This window comes from Macaca fascicularis, chromosome 9 (assembly GCF_037993035.2).
Source record: "Macaca fascicularis isolate 582-1 chromosome 9, T2T-MFA8v1.1".
Classification (NCBI taxonomy): domain Eukaryota; kingdom Metazoa; phylum Chordata; class Mammalia; order Primates; family Cercopithecidae; genus Macaca; species Macaca fascicularis.
In genome coordinates, this window is record NC_088383.1 from 78,138,836 (window position 1) to 78,157,640 (window position 18,805).

Sequence of the window (18,805 nt, forward strand, 5' to 3'; positions counted from 1 at the left end):
TTTGTCTAATGCTAGCATATTTTTGTCTAATATCTGTTCCTGTTATTTATAAATTTAGAACTGGCTAAGATGTATATCGGGTTAACATTTTTATTAAATTAAATGTTTTATTTTAAGGTAATTGTAGATTCACATGCAGTTGTAAGAAATACTAGAGAGAGCTTGTGTCGCCTTTATCCAGTGGTGACATCTTGCAAATCTGTAGTACAATGTCACACCCAGGATGTTGACATTGATACAGTCCCTATTCTATTACCACAAGATTCCTTGTGTTGCACTTTTTTAGTTGTATCCACTTCTGTCCTGCCTTGCCCCTCTTTAACCTCTGACAGCCATAACTCTGAGACTCTGATCTCCATTTTCATAATTTGGTCGTTGGAGAATGTTACCTAAATGCAGTAGCCTTTTGGGATTGGTGTTTTTCACTCAGCCTGATTATCCGGAGCTTCCCCTAGATAGTTGTATCTATTAATAGTTTGTTCCTTTTTGTTGCCAAGTATTTTTCCAAAATATGAATGTACTGCATTGTGTTTAAGCATTCACCCTCTGAAAATTTGGATTGTTTCCAGTTTTCAGATATTATGAATAAAGCTGCTGTAAACACTCATGTTACAGGTTTTTGTGTAACGTAAGTCTTCATTTCCCTGGGATAAATTCCCAGTAGTACGATTTCTGAATTGATTAGTAGTTGTGTGTTCATTTTTTTTTTTTTTTAATCTGCCAAAGTGTTTTTCTAAGTAGGAACATTTTACATGTATGAGTGATCTCCTCAGCATTTGGTGGCGATACTATTTTTTTTTTTTTTTTTTTTTCTGAGATGGAGTCTCGCTCTGGCACCCAGGCTGGAGTGCAGTGGTGCAATCTGAGGTCGCTGCAACCTTCGCCTCCCGGATTCAAGCAATTCTGCTGCTTCAGCCTCCTGAGTAACTAGGATTACAGGCATGTGCCACCACGCCTGGCTAATTTTGTTGTATTTTTAGTAGAGATGGGGTTTCACCATGTTGGCCAGGCTGGTCTTGAACTCCCGACCTCATGATCCACCTGCTTTGACCTCCCAAAGTGCTGGGATTAGAGGCGTGAGCCACCATGCCCAACTGATACTATTTTTAATTTTAGCCATTTTGGTAGGTGTTTGGAGATTTTAATTTGCATTTACCCAGTAGTTAAAATGTGTGTGTGTGTGTGTGTGTGTGTGTGTGTGTGTATGTGCGTATGTATGTTTGAGACAAGGTCTTGCTCTGTTGCCCAGGCTGGAGTGCACTGGTGAGACCACGGCTCACTGCAGCCCTGACTTATTGGGCTCAAGTGATCTTTCTGCCTCAGCCTCCTGAGTAGCTGGAACTATACAGGCATGTACCACCTCGCCTGCCTAAATATTTTAAATTTTTTAATGTTGTCCAGGCTGATCTTGAACTCCTGGGCTCACGTGATCCTCCTACCTCTGTCTGCCTCCCAAAGCGTTGGAATTACAGGTGTGAGCCAGTGTATCCAGCCATAATGTGGTGGATTTTTTTTTGTTTTGTTTTTGAGACGGAGTTTCCCTGTTACTGCCCAGGCTGGAGTGCAGTGGCGTGATCTTGGCTCACTGTAACCTCTGCCTCCCAGGTTCAAGTGATTCTCCTGCCTCAGCCTCCCAAGTAGCTGGGATTACAGGCATGCGCCACATGTTTTTTGTTTTTTTTTTTTTTTTAGTAGAGACAGGGTTTTACCATGTTGGCCAGGCTGGTCTCGAACTCCTGACCTCAGGTGATCCACCCGCCTCAGGCTCCCAAAGTGCTGGGATTATAGGCTTGAGCCACTGCACCCGGCCCATAATGAGGTTTTCATGTGCTTATTTGTCATCTGTATCTCCTCTTCATGTTTTTGCCCATTTTGGATTATATGCTTTGTAGTGTTGAGTTTTGAGAATTTTTAAGATGTATATTCTAATAGTAGCCCTTTAATGGATATGTGGTTTGCAGGTATTTTCTCTCACTCTATCACTTGCTTTTTATCCTCCTCATAGGGTCTTATGCAGAGCAAAAGGTGGTTTTATTTATTTATTTTTTGAGACAGACACTTACTGTGTCACCCAGGCTGGAGTGCAGTGGTGTGATCTCCACTCACTGCAACCTCTGCCTCCCAGGTTCAAGCAATTCTCCTGCCTCAGCCTTTCAAGTAACTGGGACTACAGGCATGAGCCACCATGCCTGGCTAATTTTTGTATTTTTAGTAGAGATGAGGTTTCGCTGTGTTGGCCAGGCTGGTCTCAAGCTCCTGACCTCAGGTGATCCTCCTGCCTCAGCCTCCCAAAGTGCTGGGATTACAGGCATGAGCCACTGTACCTGGCCGCAAAAGGTTTTTTTTGAGGAAGTCCGGTATATAAATTTTTTCCTTTTATAGATTATACTTTTGGTCTCAAGTCTAAGAACTCTGTCTGGCCCCAGATGCTGAAGGTTTTCTTTTTTGAGACAGAATCTTCCTCTGTCACCCAGGCTGGAGTGCAATGGCCCGATCTTGGCTTGCTGTAACCTCTGCCTCCCAGGTTCGAATGATTCTCATGCCTCAGCTTCCCAAGTAGCTGGGACTACAGGCATGCACTACCATGCCTGGTTAATTTTTTGTATTTTTATTAAATACAAAATATAACCACCTTGCTCTGATGAGTACCCACATGGGCGGTTGTGCTGTTGGCCTACTCATGCTGCACCTGCTTGATGTAGATGACATATTTCTTTCTGTACACCTGGACTACCTTGCCAATTTGCTGACCTTTGTAGTGTCCTTGAACTACCTGGACCTCGTCATCCTTGCGGATGGACATGGAGTGGACATTGTACTTCTGCCACAGCTCCTTGGAGAGCGGGATGACATGATCTTCCTGTGCACGTGCAAGGAGGCATTGAAGTGACGTTTGTGGTTTTTGCTGCGGTCCAAGGTCACGAAGGGATTGAACTTCATGGTGACCCTCTGGCTACCAGTGGCCTCAGGCTTGTTTTGTTTTGTTTTGTTTTGAGACAGTGACTCACTTTGTCACCCAGGCTGGAGTGCAGTGGCATGATCATGGCTCACTGCAGCCTCGACCTCCTTGGCTCAAGTGATCCTCCTGCCTCAGCCCTCCAAGTAGGTGGGACTATAGATGTATGCCACCATGCTCAGCTTATTTTAGTATTTTTTGTAGAGACAGGTTTTCACCGTGTTGCTCGGGTTGGTCTCAAACTCCTGAGCTCCAGCAATCTGCCCACCTTGGTCTCCCAAAGTGTTGGGATTACAGGCGTGAGCCACTGCGCCTGGCCCAGTTATCATATTTTTAGTTCTAAAATTTCCATTTGGCTCCTTTTATCTTCTATTTATTGACCGAGACTTTGTTTTTTGATTCATATTCAAGTGTGTTCATAATCACTCGTTAAAATGTTGTTACCATGCCTACTTTAAAATCTTGGTCAGATAGTTCTGACATCTCTGTCATTCTGGTGTCAGCATTTATAGATTGTCATCTTTTTTCATTGAGCTTGAGATTTTCCTGGTTCGTCTTATAATGATTGTTTTTTTTATTGAAACATGAGCATATTTTATTGTGACTGAAAACTTCTGTTTTAGCTGGCTTCCTCTCACACTGCCGTGGTGGGGGAAGAGGGGGTACCATTTCATTACTGCCAGGTGGGAATCAGAGTCTGGGTTCACCACTCAGTCCTCTTTGACCGAAATGCGAGGTTCCTCATTACCGCTGGGTCTGCTTGGTAGGGGTGGAAGTCTAGGCTTCTGATGTGGTCTCTACTAACATGTGGGGTTGGTACCAGTTACCAGTCATCAGGGATGAAAGACCTGACTCTACTTGGCTTTCTCTGACACCAGCCTGGTGGGGTGTGGGGCACCTTGTTACAGCCTTGAGAAGGGCAGAGATCTACCCTCCTCAGTGTTTGCTGGTGTCTGTGGTTGTGGGGCTATACTTTTTTTCCTGCGATATGTGGCTAGAGTGGTTATTGTGTGAAAATTTTCTGTCTAGCTAGGCTTTCCCTTTCCTGTTCCTTCAGCTAAAGAGAGCAGACTTTGGTTGCAGCTGTTTTTAGTCAGCACCCGCTGGTGTTTCTGGGTTGTGGCTCTCTCAGTTCCAAATCTGGGATCTATGAGGCAAAAAGAAAGCCCAGGGAATCAACTACCATGTTGTTTCTTTGGTCCTAAGCTCCCTAGCTAGTCTGCCTTCTGTCCACCTTTCAGAGTCTTCTTTTGTTTGTTTTATATACATAATGCATAAGGATTTTAGTTGTGTTTGTGGAAAGAATAAGGCAAAGTACTCCATTTTCCCAGAAGCAATGTCCTGGTTGACATTAAGAAAAAAAAAACAACCTAACTAACTTACTGCCTCTTGAATGTTCCAGATTTCCACAGGGAAATATCCGAATGTGAGCATTGGAATTAAATAATATCGAAGAATTCCTGATGCCATAGAACAAAAACCTTTTGATCTTTTCATTTCAAAAATGAGAGAAACAAAGCTACATTTCTTTTACATATTAAATAACTGATCTGTTTTCCTTGTTTTTAGCTTATAGTTGCAACAACATGTATGGGAATAAACCATCCAATATTCTCCCGTAAAATTTTTGATTTTTGTATTGTGGATGAAGCCTCTCAAATCAGCCAACCAATTTGTCTGGGCCCCCTTTTTTTTTCACGGAGATTTGTGTTAGTGGGGGATCATCAGCAGCTTCCTCCCCTGGTGCTAAACCGTGAAGCAAGGTAGGCAGACATTTAAGTGTTAATTTTGAACCAGATTCTTTTCAAGGAGTATATTTAGTACACTGATAAATCTGAATCTGATTTGTTGACAGAGCTCTTGGCATGAGTGAAAGCTTATTCAAGAGGCTGGAGCAGAGTAAGAATGCTGTTGTACAGTTAACCGTGCAGTACAGAATGAACAGGTATTTGTAACAGTGTTAGCTGGGAGTGGTTTTCATATTTGTTTCCGTCTGCTGAAACTAACATTATCTTTTGTAATTCCCTTAGTAAAATTATGTCCTTAAGTAATAAACTGACCTATGAGGGCAAGCTGGAGTGTGGATCAGACAAAGTGGCCAATGCAGTGATAAACCTACCTCACTTTAAAGATGTGAAACTGGACCTGGAATTTTATGCTGACTATTCTGATAATCCTTGGCTGATGGGAGTATTTGAACCCAACAATCCTGTTTGTTTTCTTAATACAGACAAGGTAAAAAAAATTTTTTTCTCTTTAGTTTTTGTCATTTTGTCTTATTATTTAAATTTCTCAGTTTGCATTAGCATATGCCCTGATTAGAGCTTATCAGTTAAAAGGCAAAACTAGGCCGGGCACGGTGGCTCACACCTGTAATCCCAGCACTTTGGAAGGCCAAGGTGGGCGGATCACAAGGTCAGGAGTTCAAGACCAGCCTGGCCAACATGGTGAAACTCTGTCTCTACTAAAAATACAAAAATTAGCTGGACATGGTGGCAGGCGCCTGTAATCCCAGCTACTCAGGAGACTGAGGTATGAGAATTGCTTCAACCTGGGAGGCAGAGGTTGCAGTGAGCCGAGATTGTGCCAATGCACTCCAGCCTGGGTGAGAGTGAGACTCCATCTCTGGGGGGATAAAAAGGCAAAACTAATGTACTTCTCACACTTCAACCCAAAATAGTCTTTTCTTTCTTTTTCCTTTCTTTTTCTTTTTCTTTTTTTGAGACACAGTCTTGCTCTGTTGCCCAGGTGGCACGATCTTGGCTCACTGCAACTTCCTCCTCCCAGATTCAAGCGGTTCTCCTGCCTCAGCCACCCAGGTAGCTGGGATTACAGGCACCCACCACCACACTGGCTAATTTTGTATTTTTACTAGAGATAGGGTTTCATCATATTGGCCAGGTTGGTCTTGAACTCCTGGTTTCAAATGATCTGCCTGCTTCGGCCTCCCACAGTGCTGGGATTATAGGTGTGAGCCAATGTGCCTGGCCCGAAATAGTCTTTCTTTCTATAGGTTGAATATTTTTGGGGGGAGGTTTATTCTGGAGGTCAGTAGATGTCAAAATTGACTTTTGAAGAAGGAAAGCCACAAAGTGAACTCAAGGATATAATTCTATTTCCTAGAAAAGGAATTTGCACTGATACTATCAAAGGGCTGGGTTTACAAATGGACAGTGAGTATAATAAATCGATGTCCTTTTAAAGACTTTTTTAAAAATAGACTTTAAGGCCGGGCACAGTGGCTCATGGCTGTAATCCCAGCACTTTAGGAGGCCGAGGTGGGTGGATCACCTGGAGTCAGGAGTTCGAGACCAGTCTGGCCAACATGACGAAACCCCATCTCTACTAAAAATACAAAACTTAGTTGGGTGTGGGGCGCCTGTAGTCCCAGCTACTTGGGAGGCTGAGGCAGGAGAATTGCTTGAACCTGGGAGGCGGAGGTTGTGGTGAGCTGAGATCACACCACTGCACTCTAGCCTGGGTGACAGAGTGAAACTCCGTCTCAAAAAAAAAAAAAAAAAAAGGTTTTATTTTCTTTTGGAACAGTTTTAGGTTCATAGCAAAATTATGTGGAAGGTACGGAGGTTTCTTATAACCTCCCTCCCCCACAAATGCACACGAAGACCTTTTTACAAACCAATCATTAAACAGAAATCTGCATAAGGACTTTTTTTTTTTTTTTTGAGACAGAGTCTTGCTCTGTCACCCAGGCTGGAGTGCAGTGGTGCAATCTCAGCTCACTGCAACGTCCACCTCCCAGGTTGAAGCAATTCTGCCTCAGCCTCCCAAGCAGCTGGGATTACAGGCAAACACGACCACGCCCAGCCAATTTTTTGTATTTTTATTAGAGACAGAGTTTCACCATGTTGGTCAGGCTGGTGTCAAACTCCTGGCCTCAAGTGATATGCCCTCTTCCACTGCCCCAAGTGCTAGGATTACAGCCGTGAGCCACGGCGCCTGGCCTTTCACAAGGACTTTAAATGACTTGATTCTTATTTCTGGGAACTAAGAATTAAGTTTTTACCCTATATTTCTACATTTTGCTTTATGTAGTGTTTCTCAGCATTGAGTTGGAAGTCTTTACATAAGTTCAAATAAAAATATAGTAACCATCTGGGCTTGGTGGCTCATGCCTATAATCCTGCAACTTTGGGAGGCTGAGGCAGGAGAATCACTTGAGGCCAGGAGTTCAGGGCCAGCCTGGGCAACATAGTGAGACCCTGTTCCTAAAAAAAAGAAAAAAAATTTCTTTATAAAATTATCTAGATGTGCCTGGGCATGGTGGCTCATGCCTGTAATCCCAGCACTTTGGGAGGCTGAGGCAGGCGGATGATTTGAGTTCAGGAGTTCAAGACCAGCCTGATCAACACGGTGAAACCCTGTCTCTACTAAAAATATAAAAAAATTATCCGGGTATGGTGCTTGCCTGTAGTCCCAGCTACTCAGGGGGCTTGAGGTAGGAGAATCGCTTGAACCTGGGAGACAGAGGTTGCAGTGAGCCAAGATCACGCCGCTGCACTCTAGCCTGGGCGACAGAGCGAGACTCTGTCTCCGAACTTAAAAAAAAAAAATTGCCGGGCGCGGTGGCTCAAGCCTGTAATCCCAGCACTTTGGGAGGCCGAGATGGGTGGATCACGACGTCAGGAGATCGAGACCATCCTGGCTAACACGGTGAAACCCCGTCTCTACTAAAAAATACAAAAAACTAGCCGGGCGAGGTGGCGGGCGCCTGTAGTCCCAGCTACTCGGGAGGCTGAGGCAGGAGAATGGCGTGAACCCGGGAGGCGGAGCTTGCAGTGAGCTGAGATCCTGCCACTGCACTCCAGCCTGGGCACAGAGCGAGACACCGTCTCAAAAACAAACAAACAAAAAAATTATCTGGTGTGGCATTGTGCACCTGCAGTCCTAGCTACTTAGGAGGCTGAAGCAGGAGGATCACTGAATTCCAGAGGTTGAAGCTGCCGTGAGCTATGATTGCACCACTGCAATCCAGCTTGGACAACAGAGCAAGACCCTGTCTCAAGAAAATAAAATAAGGATATAGCAACCAATTATATGAGCATATTACTCTAAAATCATTGTCTCCTGTTATTAAGATGGATGGCTGGCGGCCGGGCTCGGTGACTCATGCCTATAATCCCAGCACTTTGGGAGGCCAAGGCAGGCAGATCACCTGAGGTCGGGAGTTTGAGACCAGCCTGACCAACGTGGAAAAACCCCGTCTCCACTAAAATTAGCCGGGTGTGGTGGCACATGCCTGTAATCCCAGTTACTTGGGAGGGTGATACAGGAGAATTGCTTCAACCCAGGAGGCGGAGGTTGCAGAGAGCTGAGATTGCGCCATTGTACTCTGGCCTGGGCAACAAGAGTGAAACTGTCTCAAAAAAAAAAAAAAAAAACAGATGGATGGCCGGATTGGGTGGCTCATGCCTGCAATCCCAGCACTTTGGAGGCCGAGGCAGGCAGATCACCTGAGTTCAGGAGTTTGAGACCAGCCTGACCAACATGGTGAAACCTCGTCTCTACCAAAAATACAAAAATTAGCTGGGCCTGGTGGCGCACGCCTGTAATCCCAACTACTCAGGATGCTGAGGCAGGAGAATTGCTTGAACCCAGGAGGCTGAGGTTGCAGTGAGCCGAGATCACGCCACTGCCCTTCAGCCTGGGCGACAGAGCGAGACTCCATCTCAAAAACATAAAAATAAAATAAATGAAAAAGATGGATGGATGGAGCCAGCTTGATATATGTGTGTGTGTGTGTGTGTGTGTGTGTGTGTGTGTGTGTGTGTTTTTAATGCCCTTGTCTGCATTTCTCAAAGCTGGTTGTTAAAAATAGGGCTCTACTACATGTCTGTGATGGAATTTTCATCTCATAGATACTACCCTTAACAACTCAGGTTGAAGAATTTTATTTTATCTTAACACCTAGGCGCAGGCAGACTTTGGAAAACTGATTCAGATAAACTCATTTCACAAATGACTACTTTCTTTTTTTTTTTTTTTTTTTTTTTGAGATAGAGTCTTGCTCTGTCGCCCAGGCTGGCGCGATCTCGGCTCACTGCAAGCTCCACCTCCCAGGTTTACGCCATCCTCCTGCCTCAGCCTCCCAGATAGCTGGGACTACAGGCGCCTGCCACCACGCCTGGCTAATTCTTTGTATTTTTGGTAGAGACAGGGTTTCACCTTGTTAGCCAGATGGTCTCGATCTCCTGACCTTGTGATCTGCCTGCCTCAGCCTCCCAAAGTGCTGGGATTACAGGCGTGAGCCACCACACCTGGCCACAAATGACAGCTTTCATAAACCATGATTCTAGCTTACTAATTGTAAGTTGCATTTATTTCCTTCACCAGTGATCGCTCAGAATCTTTATTTTTGCTACTTGGATTTTCTCTTTTTTACCATCAGGATTCCAAGTAAGTTGTATTAAAAATAATCAAGTTTGCTTAGGGATGATGTAGGAGGAAAGTAGTCTTTGAAGAGATGTATCAGGTATGGCAGCAGTTTTATCTGCTCCGTTATTTGTATAAAAGGGGACAAGAAAATGGAAAGAGCATAGATATGAGACCCAGATCTAAGTTTGTTTGTTTCTGAGACAGAGTCTCACTCTGACTCCCAGGCTGGACTCCCAACCTCCGACTCCCAGATTCAAGCGATTTTCCTTCCTCAACCTCCCGAGTAGCTGGGATTACAGGGACGTGCCACCACGCCCAGCTAATTTTTGTATTTTTAGTAGAGACGGGATTTCACCATGTTGGCCAGGCTGATCTCGAACTCCTGACCTTGTGATCTGCCTGCCTCCGTCTCCCAAAGTGCTGGGATTACAGGTATGAGCCATCGTGCCCAGCCACCCTAAGTTCAAATACTAGTGCCACAGTTTATTGTGAGGCCTTGGGAAAGTTACTTATTCTTTTCTGCCTTTGATTCCTGTAAAATGGGGGATAACAAAGTAAAGTATGTGAAGTTCAGTGTGTGATCAGCTTTTGTAGGTATTTTAGCCTCAGTCATAGCATGTTTAAGATAGATGGCCTCTGCGTAGCTTTCTGAAAGTGACTAATATTAATATAATTCGTTTTTGTTGATTCTTTCACCTTCATCTTTTAGACAAAGAGATTTTTCATCTCCAAATCAGTAGTACAGTCTTAATGGCCACTTGCTTACTTATAGTACTCTTTACTTTAGAGATTGTATTATCAGCAGGCTGTATATTTTTCTACTTAGGTTCCTGCACCAGAACAAGTTGAAAAAGGTGGTGTGAGCAATATAACAGAAGCCAAGGTCATAGTTTTCCTAACCTCCATTTTTATTAAGGTAATTTAGAATTTTCAAGGCTAATAAATATTAAAGTACAGAATAATAGAATATTAGACTGTAAGAAACTTCTGATCTGACATTAACTCTCATTTATTAAGATAAGGGGATTGAAGCCCCATTGTTTTTATTTTGAGAAAATGTATCTAAGACATGTAATATTTTATAATGACATTTGGAGTTTTCATTTACGATAATAACTTTTTGTAATGTCAGCTGATTCTAATTGCGACAATACTGTGACTATTGTCACAGTAGGGATTGGGGATTGGAAACTTTTCTGTGAAATAAATAGCAGAAGGTGAAATGTATTTCTTTGTACTGTGTGTGTGTGAGCACTGTTTTAATGGCATATAATCCATTACATTGCCATGAAACTCTCAAAATTAAGGGAGCAATGTCTAAGGAATTATTTCATCATGGGAAATACGGACAAATTTAGAGCAAATTCAGTAATTGTATTCAGTCTTTGAGATAGGAAAGTGTTATAAACATCAGTTGGTCATATAATGTAAGCATTTAATTATTAAATTCAGACAAGTTTAACTTAATCAGGATTTCTTTCTTTTAAATTGTGTCTTTTTCTATTTAGGCTGGATGCAGTCCCTCTGATATTGGTATTATTGCACCGTACAGGCAGCAGTTAAAGATCATCAATGATTTATTGGCACATTCTTCTATTGGAATGGTCGAAGTTAATACAGTAGACAAATACCAAGGAAGGGACAAAAGTATTGTCCTAGTATCTTTTGTTAGAAGTAATAAGGATGGAACTGTGAGTTAATTGTGTTTGCTACTGATTGATTTGGGGCATTTCTCTCTCTCTAAAAAATTGTGGGCCAGGCGCGGTGGCTCACGCCTATAATCCCAGCCCCCTGGGAGGCCGAGGCGGGTGGATCACCTGAGGTCAGGAGTTTGAGGCCAGCCTGACCAACATGGCGACACCCCATCTCTACTAAAAATACAAAAATTAGCTGGGCGTGGTGGTGTGCGCCTGTATTCCCAGCTACTTGGGAGACTAAGGCAGGAGAATTACTTGAACCCAGGAGGTGGAGGTTGCAGTGAGCAGAAATTGCACCATTGTACTCCAGCCTGGGCAACAGAGCAAGACTCTGTCTCTAAAAAAATAAAAAATAAAAAATAAATAAATAAATAAAAATTGTGGTTTAACATTGAGAACACGTGGACACAGAGAGGGGAACAACATATACCATGGCCTTTAGGGGCTTGGGGGTGAGGGGAGGGAACTTAATCGACGGGTCAGTAAGTGCTGCAAACCGCCATGGCACATGTATACCTATGTAACAAAATTGCACATTCTGCAGATGTATTCCATTTTTTTAAAAAAATAAAATTGTGGTTTAAAAGAACACATAAAATGTATATCTTACCATTTTTTTCTTTTCTTTTTTCTTTCTTTTTTTCTTTTTTGAGACAGCATTTCCTCTTGTCACCCAGGCTGGAGTGCAGTAGTGCGATCTCGGCTCACTGCAACCTTTTCTCCCAGGTGCAAGTGATTCTTCCGTCTCAGCTTCCCGAGTAGCTGGGATTACAGGCATCCGCCATCATGCCTGGCTAATTTTTGTACTTTTGTAGAGACTGGGTTTCACCATGTTGTCCAGGCTGGTCTCGAATCCCTGACCTCAGGTGATCCGCCCGCCTTGGCCTCCCAAAGTGCTGGGATTCCAGGCCTGAGCCACCGTGCCCGGCCCATCTTACCATTTTTAGGTGTACGGTTTAATTAGTGTTAAGTACATTCACACTGTTGTTCAACAATCTCTGGAACTTTTTTTTTTTTTTTTTTTTTGAGACGGAGTCTAGCTTTGTCGCCCAGGCTGGAGTGCAGTGGCCGGATCTCAGCTCACTGCAAGCTCCGCCTCCCGGGTTTACGCCATTCTCCTGCCTCAGCCTCCCGAGTAGCTGGGACTACAGGCGCCCACCACCTCGCCCGGCTAGTTTTTTGTATTTTTAGTAGAGACGGGGTTTCACCATATTAGCCAGGATGGTCTCGATCTCCTGACCTCGTGATCCGCCCGTCTCGGCCTCCCAAAGTGCTGGGATTACAGGCTTGAGCCACCGCGCCCGGCCGGAACTTTTTCATTTTCAAATCTAACTCTGTATTCATGATTAACCACCCATTTTATTCTTCCCCAAGCTCCTGTAACCACCACTCTACATTCTGTCTCTGAATTTGACTAATCTAAGTACCTCATATAAGTAGAATCGTACAGTATTTATCTTTTTGTGACTAACTTATTTCACTTAGCCAGCTAGTTCATCCTGTTGTAGTATGTGACAGAATTTCTTTCCTTTTTAAGAATGAATAATACTCCATTGTCTCTATGTACCACATTTTATTTATCCATTCATCTGTCAGATGGAATGGTTGCTTCCACCCCTTGGCTGTTGTATTTGAGGCCTGTTTCGTATAAGATCTTCCTTGTATACTTTCAAATTTATAGATAATTGAGGTTTGATTTTTTTTTTTTCCCCAAGACAGGGTCTGCCTCTGTCACCCAGACTGGAGTGCAGTGGCACAATCTCGGCTCACTGTAATGTCCACCTCCCTGGCTCAGTGATTCTCCCATCTCAGCCTCCTGAGTAGCTGGGATTACAGGCATGTACCACCACACCCAGTAAATTTTTTAATTTTTTTGTAAAGATGGCGTTTCGCCATGTTGTGCAGGCTGGTGGGCGACTCCCAAGCTCTAGCAATCCTCCTACGTTCATCTCCCAAAATAGTTTTTTTTGTTTGTTTGTTTTCTTATTTTTACCTCTCCTTAGTTCATTTTTCTCAACTGTATAGTATATCCATATGGTTTTAAAATATACATAATAAAAGGTTTCCTTTGTACTCCATCCCTCATCTACTCAGTTCTTACCTCAGATAGTCTCCTTTTTTTTTTTTTTTTTGAGACAGTTTCCCTTTGTCACCCAGGCTGGAGTGTGGAGGCATGGTTATGGCCCACTGCATCCTTGCCTTGACTTCCTGGGCTCAAGCAGCCCTGGCTCAGTGATCCTCTCATCTCAGCCTCCTGAGTAGCTGGGACCACAGGTGCGCACCACCACGCCTGGCTAATTTTTGTATATTTTGTAGAGATGGGGTCTCACTGTGTTGCACAGGCTGGTCTTGAACTTCTGGTCTCCAGTGATCTACCTGCCTCAGCCTCCCAAAGTGCTGGGATTACAGGCATGAGCCACCATACCTGGCCTCATTCTATTCTTAAATTTGCACAGTTGTCCATTGTATAGGGGTGTGTTATAATATATTCAGCCATTCCTTTGAACTTGAATAATTGAAAATTATATTTCTTACAGGTTGGTGAACTCTTGAAAGACTGGCGACGTCTTAATGTTGCTATAACCAGAGCCAAGCATAAACTGATTCTCCTGGGGTGTGTGCCCTCACTAAACTGCTATCCTCCTTTGGAGAAGCTGCTTAATCATTTAAATTCAGAAAAATTAATATCCTTTTTGTTTTGTATATGGTCACATTTGATTGCACTGTTGTGAGTATTTATATACTTGTTTAAATTAAAACTCTATGTTGCATAAGCTGGTCTTGAACTCCTAAGCTCAAGCGATCCCCCCGCCTACGCCTCCCAAAGTGCTGTGATTACAGATGTGAGCCACGGCTCCCGGCCTATAACCTTTTTTTAACCCGGAACAAATGATTAGATTAAAATGGAGTATTATTTATTTTTTAAGATTTTTTTGTTTGTTTGTTTTTGTTTTTTAAATACAGGGCCTTGCTTTGCCACCCAGGCTGCAGTGCAGTGATATGATCAGAGCTCACTGAAGCCTCAATCTCCCAGGCTCAAGTGATCTTCCTACCTCAGCCTCCCCAGTAGCTGGGCCCACAGGTGCATGCCACCATGCCCAGATAATTTTTGTATTTGTTTTGTAAAGACAGTGTTTCACCATGTTGCCCAGGCTGGTTTTGAACACCTGGGCTTAAGTGATTCACTCGCCTCCTCCCAAAGTGCTGGGACTACAGGTGTCAGCCACCACACTCAGCCTTTTTTTCCCCCAAGAAGTGGTGCCTAACTTCACTCAGGCTGGAGTGTAGTGGTGGGATCACTGCTTACTGCAGCCTTGACCTCCTGGACTCCCACCTTAGCCTTCCCAGTACCTGGGACCACAGGTATGTACCACCATGCCTGGCTAATTTTTAAAATTTTTAGTAGAGAGGAGGTGAGCCACTGCACCTGGCCTTAAGATAAATCATTTTTAAAAAATGTGTATGGGCTGGGCGCGGTGACTTACGCCTGTAATCCCAGCACTTTGGGAGGCCGAAGTAGGTGGATCGCAAGGTTGAGATTGAGACTATCCTGGCTAACATGGTGAAATCCTGTCTGTACTAAAAATACAAAAATTAGTTGGTCATGGTGACATGCGCCTGTAGTCCCAGCTACTCAGGAGGCTGAGGCAGGAGAATCGCTTGCACCCGGGAGGCGGAGGTTGCAGTGAGCTGAGATTGCGCCATTGCATTCTAGCCTGACGACAGGGCAAGACTCCATCTCAAACAAACAAACAAACAAACAAAAAAAGTGTATGAAGTTCTTAGGCTTCATAAGAACTTTGTACTTCTTATGAAGGTATGAATTAGGCTAAGATAAATAACTGAGGCCAGGCGCAGTAGCTCACGCTTGTAATCCCAGCACTTTGGGAGGCCAAGACAGGCAGATTACCTGAGGTTGGGAGTTTGAGACTAGCCTGACCAACATGGAGAAATCCTGTCTCTACTAAAAATACAAAATTAGCCGGGCATGGTGGCGCATGCCTGTAATCCCAGCTACTCGGGAGGCTGAGGCAGGAGAATCTCTTGAACTCGGGAGGCAGAGGTTGCGGTGAGCCGAAATTGCACCATTGCACTCCAGCCTGGGCAACAAGAGCAAAACTCTGTCTCAAAAAAAAAAAAAAGAAAAAAGATAAATAACTCTTATGGCTTAAGGGCGTAATTATTCATAGAATGCCATAAAGATCTGTATTTTTTTTTGTGGTCCTCTAAATCAGATTACAAAATATTAAATAATAACGTCATAAATTTATGCCATTCTGTATTGTGCTAAATATTTCTTCCTTAATTTATTTTACATCATTGATCTTCCATCAAGAGAACATGGAAGTCTTTGCCACATATTGGGTGACTTTCAAAGAGAATAAAACACTATTTCCCTTGCCTTTTCATACTAGGGCAGTATCTCCTCTAGCTCGTGCCTATACAGAAAATTCTATCACCATACAAAATTTCATGCAGTATTTATGTTTTTAAGCACAGGTGTACCCAAAACTGTGAAAAGTCTAAATTTATGGGTTCTATACATGTATTTTTGCCTGACCTAGAGAAAGAGTTTGATAAATTTTTACCAGCTTTGAAGATGGATTAACTTTTGACTTTGGGCTTTAAACTTTTAAGTCAGACATTTCAGGACTAATTTGATTTTGTAGATATCATTGTAAGAACTTTATATGAAAGACTTGATAAAGGGATTTGATTTGTTTTCATCATTTAAGCACAGTCTTGTGATGATGAGAATGTAAGTGTGATTCTTTTCTGTATTTTGAGGTCCCTAATCCAAAGGCCATTTTGCTAGGATTTTTTCTGCTATCAGATGTGTTTTCACTCTAAACCTAGTCTTTTATGACATGAATCGATTACTTCCTGTTAATTTTCTATCCTCCCTTACTATCCCCCTTTTTTGTTTTCAGTATTCAGTATTTCGGTATTCTAGAGTGGATTTTGATATAAAAGAAAATAATTCTTACATCATCTTTTGCAACAAATATTGTTTTCTGAATTGATAACAAATTTAAAAAGTAGATTCCTATTTTCACATATGTTCATATGCCCCTATGTTTGGGGGCATCACTCAGTTTTCCCTTTTTGTGTAAAGATGTTTTGTAAAACAAAATAGCCTCAAGATGATTAATTATTTATATGGGAACAGATTTTAACCTTTAAGGTTAAAATCTTGGGGTAACAGATCTTCTGGGGGTTGGAAATCTTCCATTTCTCTTGAGGGTTTTTTTTAAATGAATGCTAAATATGTTAAAATTTTTGTTTCTACCTCATGTGTTTTTTTAAATTATTACTTGAAGTTTTTTAATAAATTTTTTTACTAATGGATCTTACTGTGTCAATTATTAATACTGAATAGTAATTAAACTCAGGGTTATCATAGTGACAAGTGAATAGTTTAATAGTAATTAAACTCAAGGTTCTAATAGTGACAAGTGAAGTATTGATCATGCTGGAAAGCTGAAACCAAGCAGCACTGATATTATTAAGAGATTTATGAAGGGCACCCAGGATGGGCTTGTTCGTGGAGAGGTTATAGATCAGATAGGACAAACGGGAGAGGTTGCTGTGATGAAACGTAAATATTGGTTAGATATAATGAGAGTATAAATCAGGAAGGAATCTGATAGTAATTTCAGTTTCTGGGAATGAAATGAATAAGAAAGTCCTTTTGCTTCATTACAGGTTCATATGGCTGGAAAAGTAAAGCTCCATAGAAGAGAACCTGGGGATGTGTTCTTTGTTTCCTTTTTTTTTTTTTTTTTTTTTGTTGATCTGTCTTGGTGATAAGAGTTTAGCCATTTAATTGTTTAAAAGAGTTAGGAAGCTGGGCATGGTGGCTCACGCCTGTAATCCCAGCACCTCGGGAGGCTGCGGCAGGTGGATCACCTGAGGTCAGGAGTTCGAGACCAGCCTGGCCAACATGGTGAAACCCTGTCTCTACTAATAACACAAAAAAATTAGCTGGGTATGGTAGTGGGCGCTTGTAATCCCAGTTACTCAGGAGGCTGAGGCAGGAGAATTGCTTGAACCGGGAAGGTGGAGGTTGCAGTGAGCCGAGATCACACCACTACACTCCAGCCTGGGTGACAAGTGCAAGACTCCATCTCAAAAAAAAAAAACAGTATAAAGCCACAATGCAAAGACAATGTGGCTGTTCCAGTGGCCCCTCTCCTGAATCAGTTCAGAGTTCCTGTCCCCCTCCCCCTGACTTCCCTTTTGCTGCTGTCTCCAATTCCTTTCTTTTCTCCTTATTCCTGGCTGTCTAACAGTGGGTTTTCCCCAGAGCTCCAAGTCTGGTTTGGTCCTCTTCTTTCTCCTTGGACAGTTACTGGCTTCACCCATCACCCATGTGGCTGTTTACTAAACCTGTACTACACCCTGTCTTCCAAGTTTTAGTTATATAGCTGCCTTCCAGCCAATGCCTTCAGAATATTCTGTGAACATTTTAGACTTAGTACAAAGAAGTTGGAAATTTCCATCTTCATTTAATGCCTTCCTCCTGTGATCCCTATTTCTGTAAATGACATCATCTCACAGTTCTCTGTGCTTAAAGATCTTGGCATAATTTTTCTTTCTTTAAAACATTTTTGGCCTGGGTGCGGTGGCTCATTCCTGTATTCCCAGCATTTTGGGAGGCCGAGGCGGGTGGATCAGCTGAGGTCAGGAGTTCGAGACCAGCCTGGCCAACACAGTGAAACCCTGTCTCTACTAAAAATACAAATATTAGCTGGGTGCGGTGGCGGGAGCCTGTAATCCCAGCTACTTGGGAGACTGAGGCAGGAGAATCACTTGAGCCTGGGAGGCGGAAGTTGCAGTGAGCCGAGATTGCGCCATTGCACTCCAGCCTGGGCAATAAGAGTGAAACTCCGTTTCAAACAAAACAAAACAAAACATTTTTCCCCCTCTAATTACAGAGCAGTACATATTTTAGTAAGAATTTCAAACACTACATATTTTAGAAAATGAAATTTCCTTTTTTTTTTTTTGAGATGGAATCTAGCTCTGTCACCCAGGCTGGAGTGCAATGGCAAAATCTCAGCTTATTGCAACCTCCGCTTCCCAGGTTCAAGCGATTCTCCTGCCTTAGACTCCCGAGTAGCTGGGATTACAGGCACCTGCCACCATGCCAGCTAATTTTTGTGTTTTTAGTAGAGTCGGCGTTTCACTGTGTTGGCCATGCTGGTCTCGAACTTCTGACCTCATGATTTGCCTGCCTCGGCCTCCCAAGGTGCTGGGATTACAAGCATGAGCCACCGTGCCCGGCCAGAAAATGAAATTTATTTGTAATCTCATCCTTTAGTAATTACATAGTTTGGTTTATGATGATCTAGGCTAGTATTTAAACCAAAATACCACACCCGCAATAAGAAAATCCATTTTACATCATGACTCAATGTAAATTTGTATATGCATATGCATCTGAAACAATACTGCCATAAGACAATATTTACCCTTTGTGATATACCCTGGTATGTTCCATTCTATTCCATTAAAAACAAAGTGTGGCTGGGCACGGTGGCTCACGCCTATAATCCCAGCACTTTGCGAGGTTAAGGTGGGCGGATCGCTTGAGGTCAGGAGTTCAAGACCAGCCTGGCCAACATGGTAAAACCCCGTCTCTACTAAAAATAGAAAAGTTAGCTGGGCATGGTGGTGCACGCCTGTAATCCCAGCTACTCGGGAAGCTGAGGCACAAGAATCACTTGAACCCGATTCAAGCAGGTGGAGGTGGAGG

At 42.9% G+C, this 18,805-nt stretch overlaps 1 protein-coding gene across 7 annotated transcripts in view; it reads left to right on the forward strand.

Annotated features, from left to right (window-relative positions):
• The window catches only part of DNA2 (DNA replication helicase/nuclease 2), a 65,577-nt gene extending 49,182 nt beyond the window's left edge, over window positions 1-16,395 (forward strand). For all 7 annotated transcript variants that reach the window (XM_045362073.2, XM_045362072.2, XM_045362071.2 and 4 more), the window contains 7 exons: window positions 4,526-4,719; window positions 4,812-4,901; window positions 4,987-5,191; window positions 10,176-10,265; window positions 10,858-11,040; window positions 13,584-13,730; window positions 15,363-16,395. In XM_045362073.2, the coding sequence (XP_045218008.2) occupies window positions 4,526-4,719; window positions 4,812-4,901; window positions 4,987-5,191; window positions 10,176-10,265; window positions 10,858-11,040; window positions 13,584-13,730; window positions 15,363-15,431 (978 nt within the window). In that variant the 3' untranslated portion in view covers window positions 15,432-16,395. The remainder of the gene's footprint in view (window positions 1-4,525; window positions 4,720-4,811; window positions 4,902-4,986; window positions 5,192-10,175; window positions 10,266-10,857; window positions 11,041-13,583; window positions 13,731-15,362) is intronic.
• The last annotated feature ends 2,410 nt before the right edge of the window (window positions 16,396-18,805 follow it).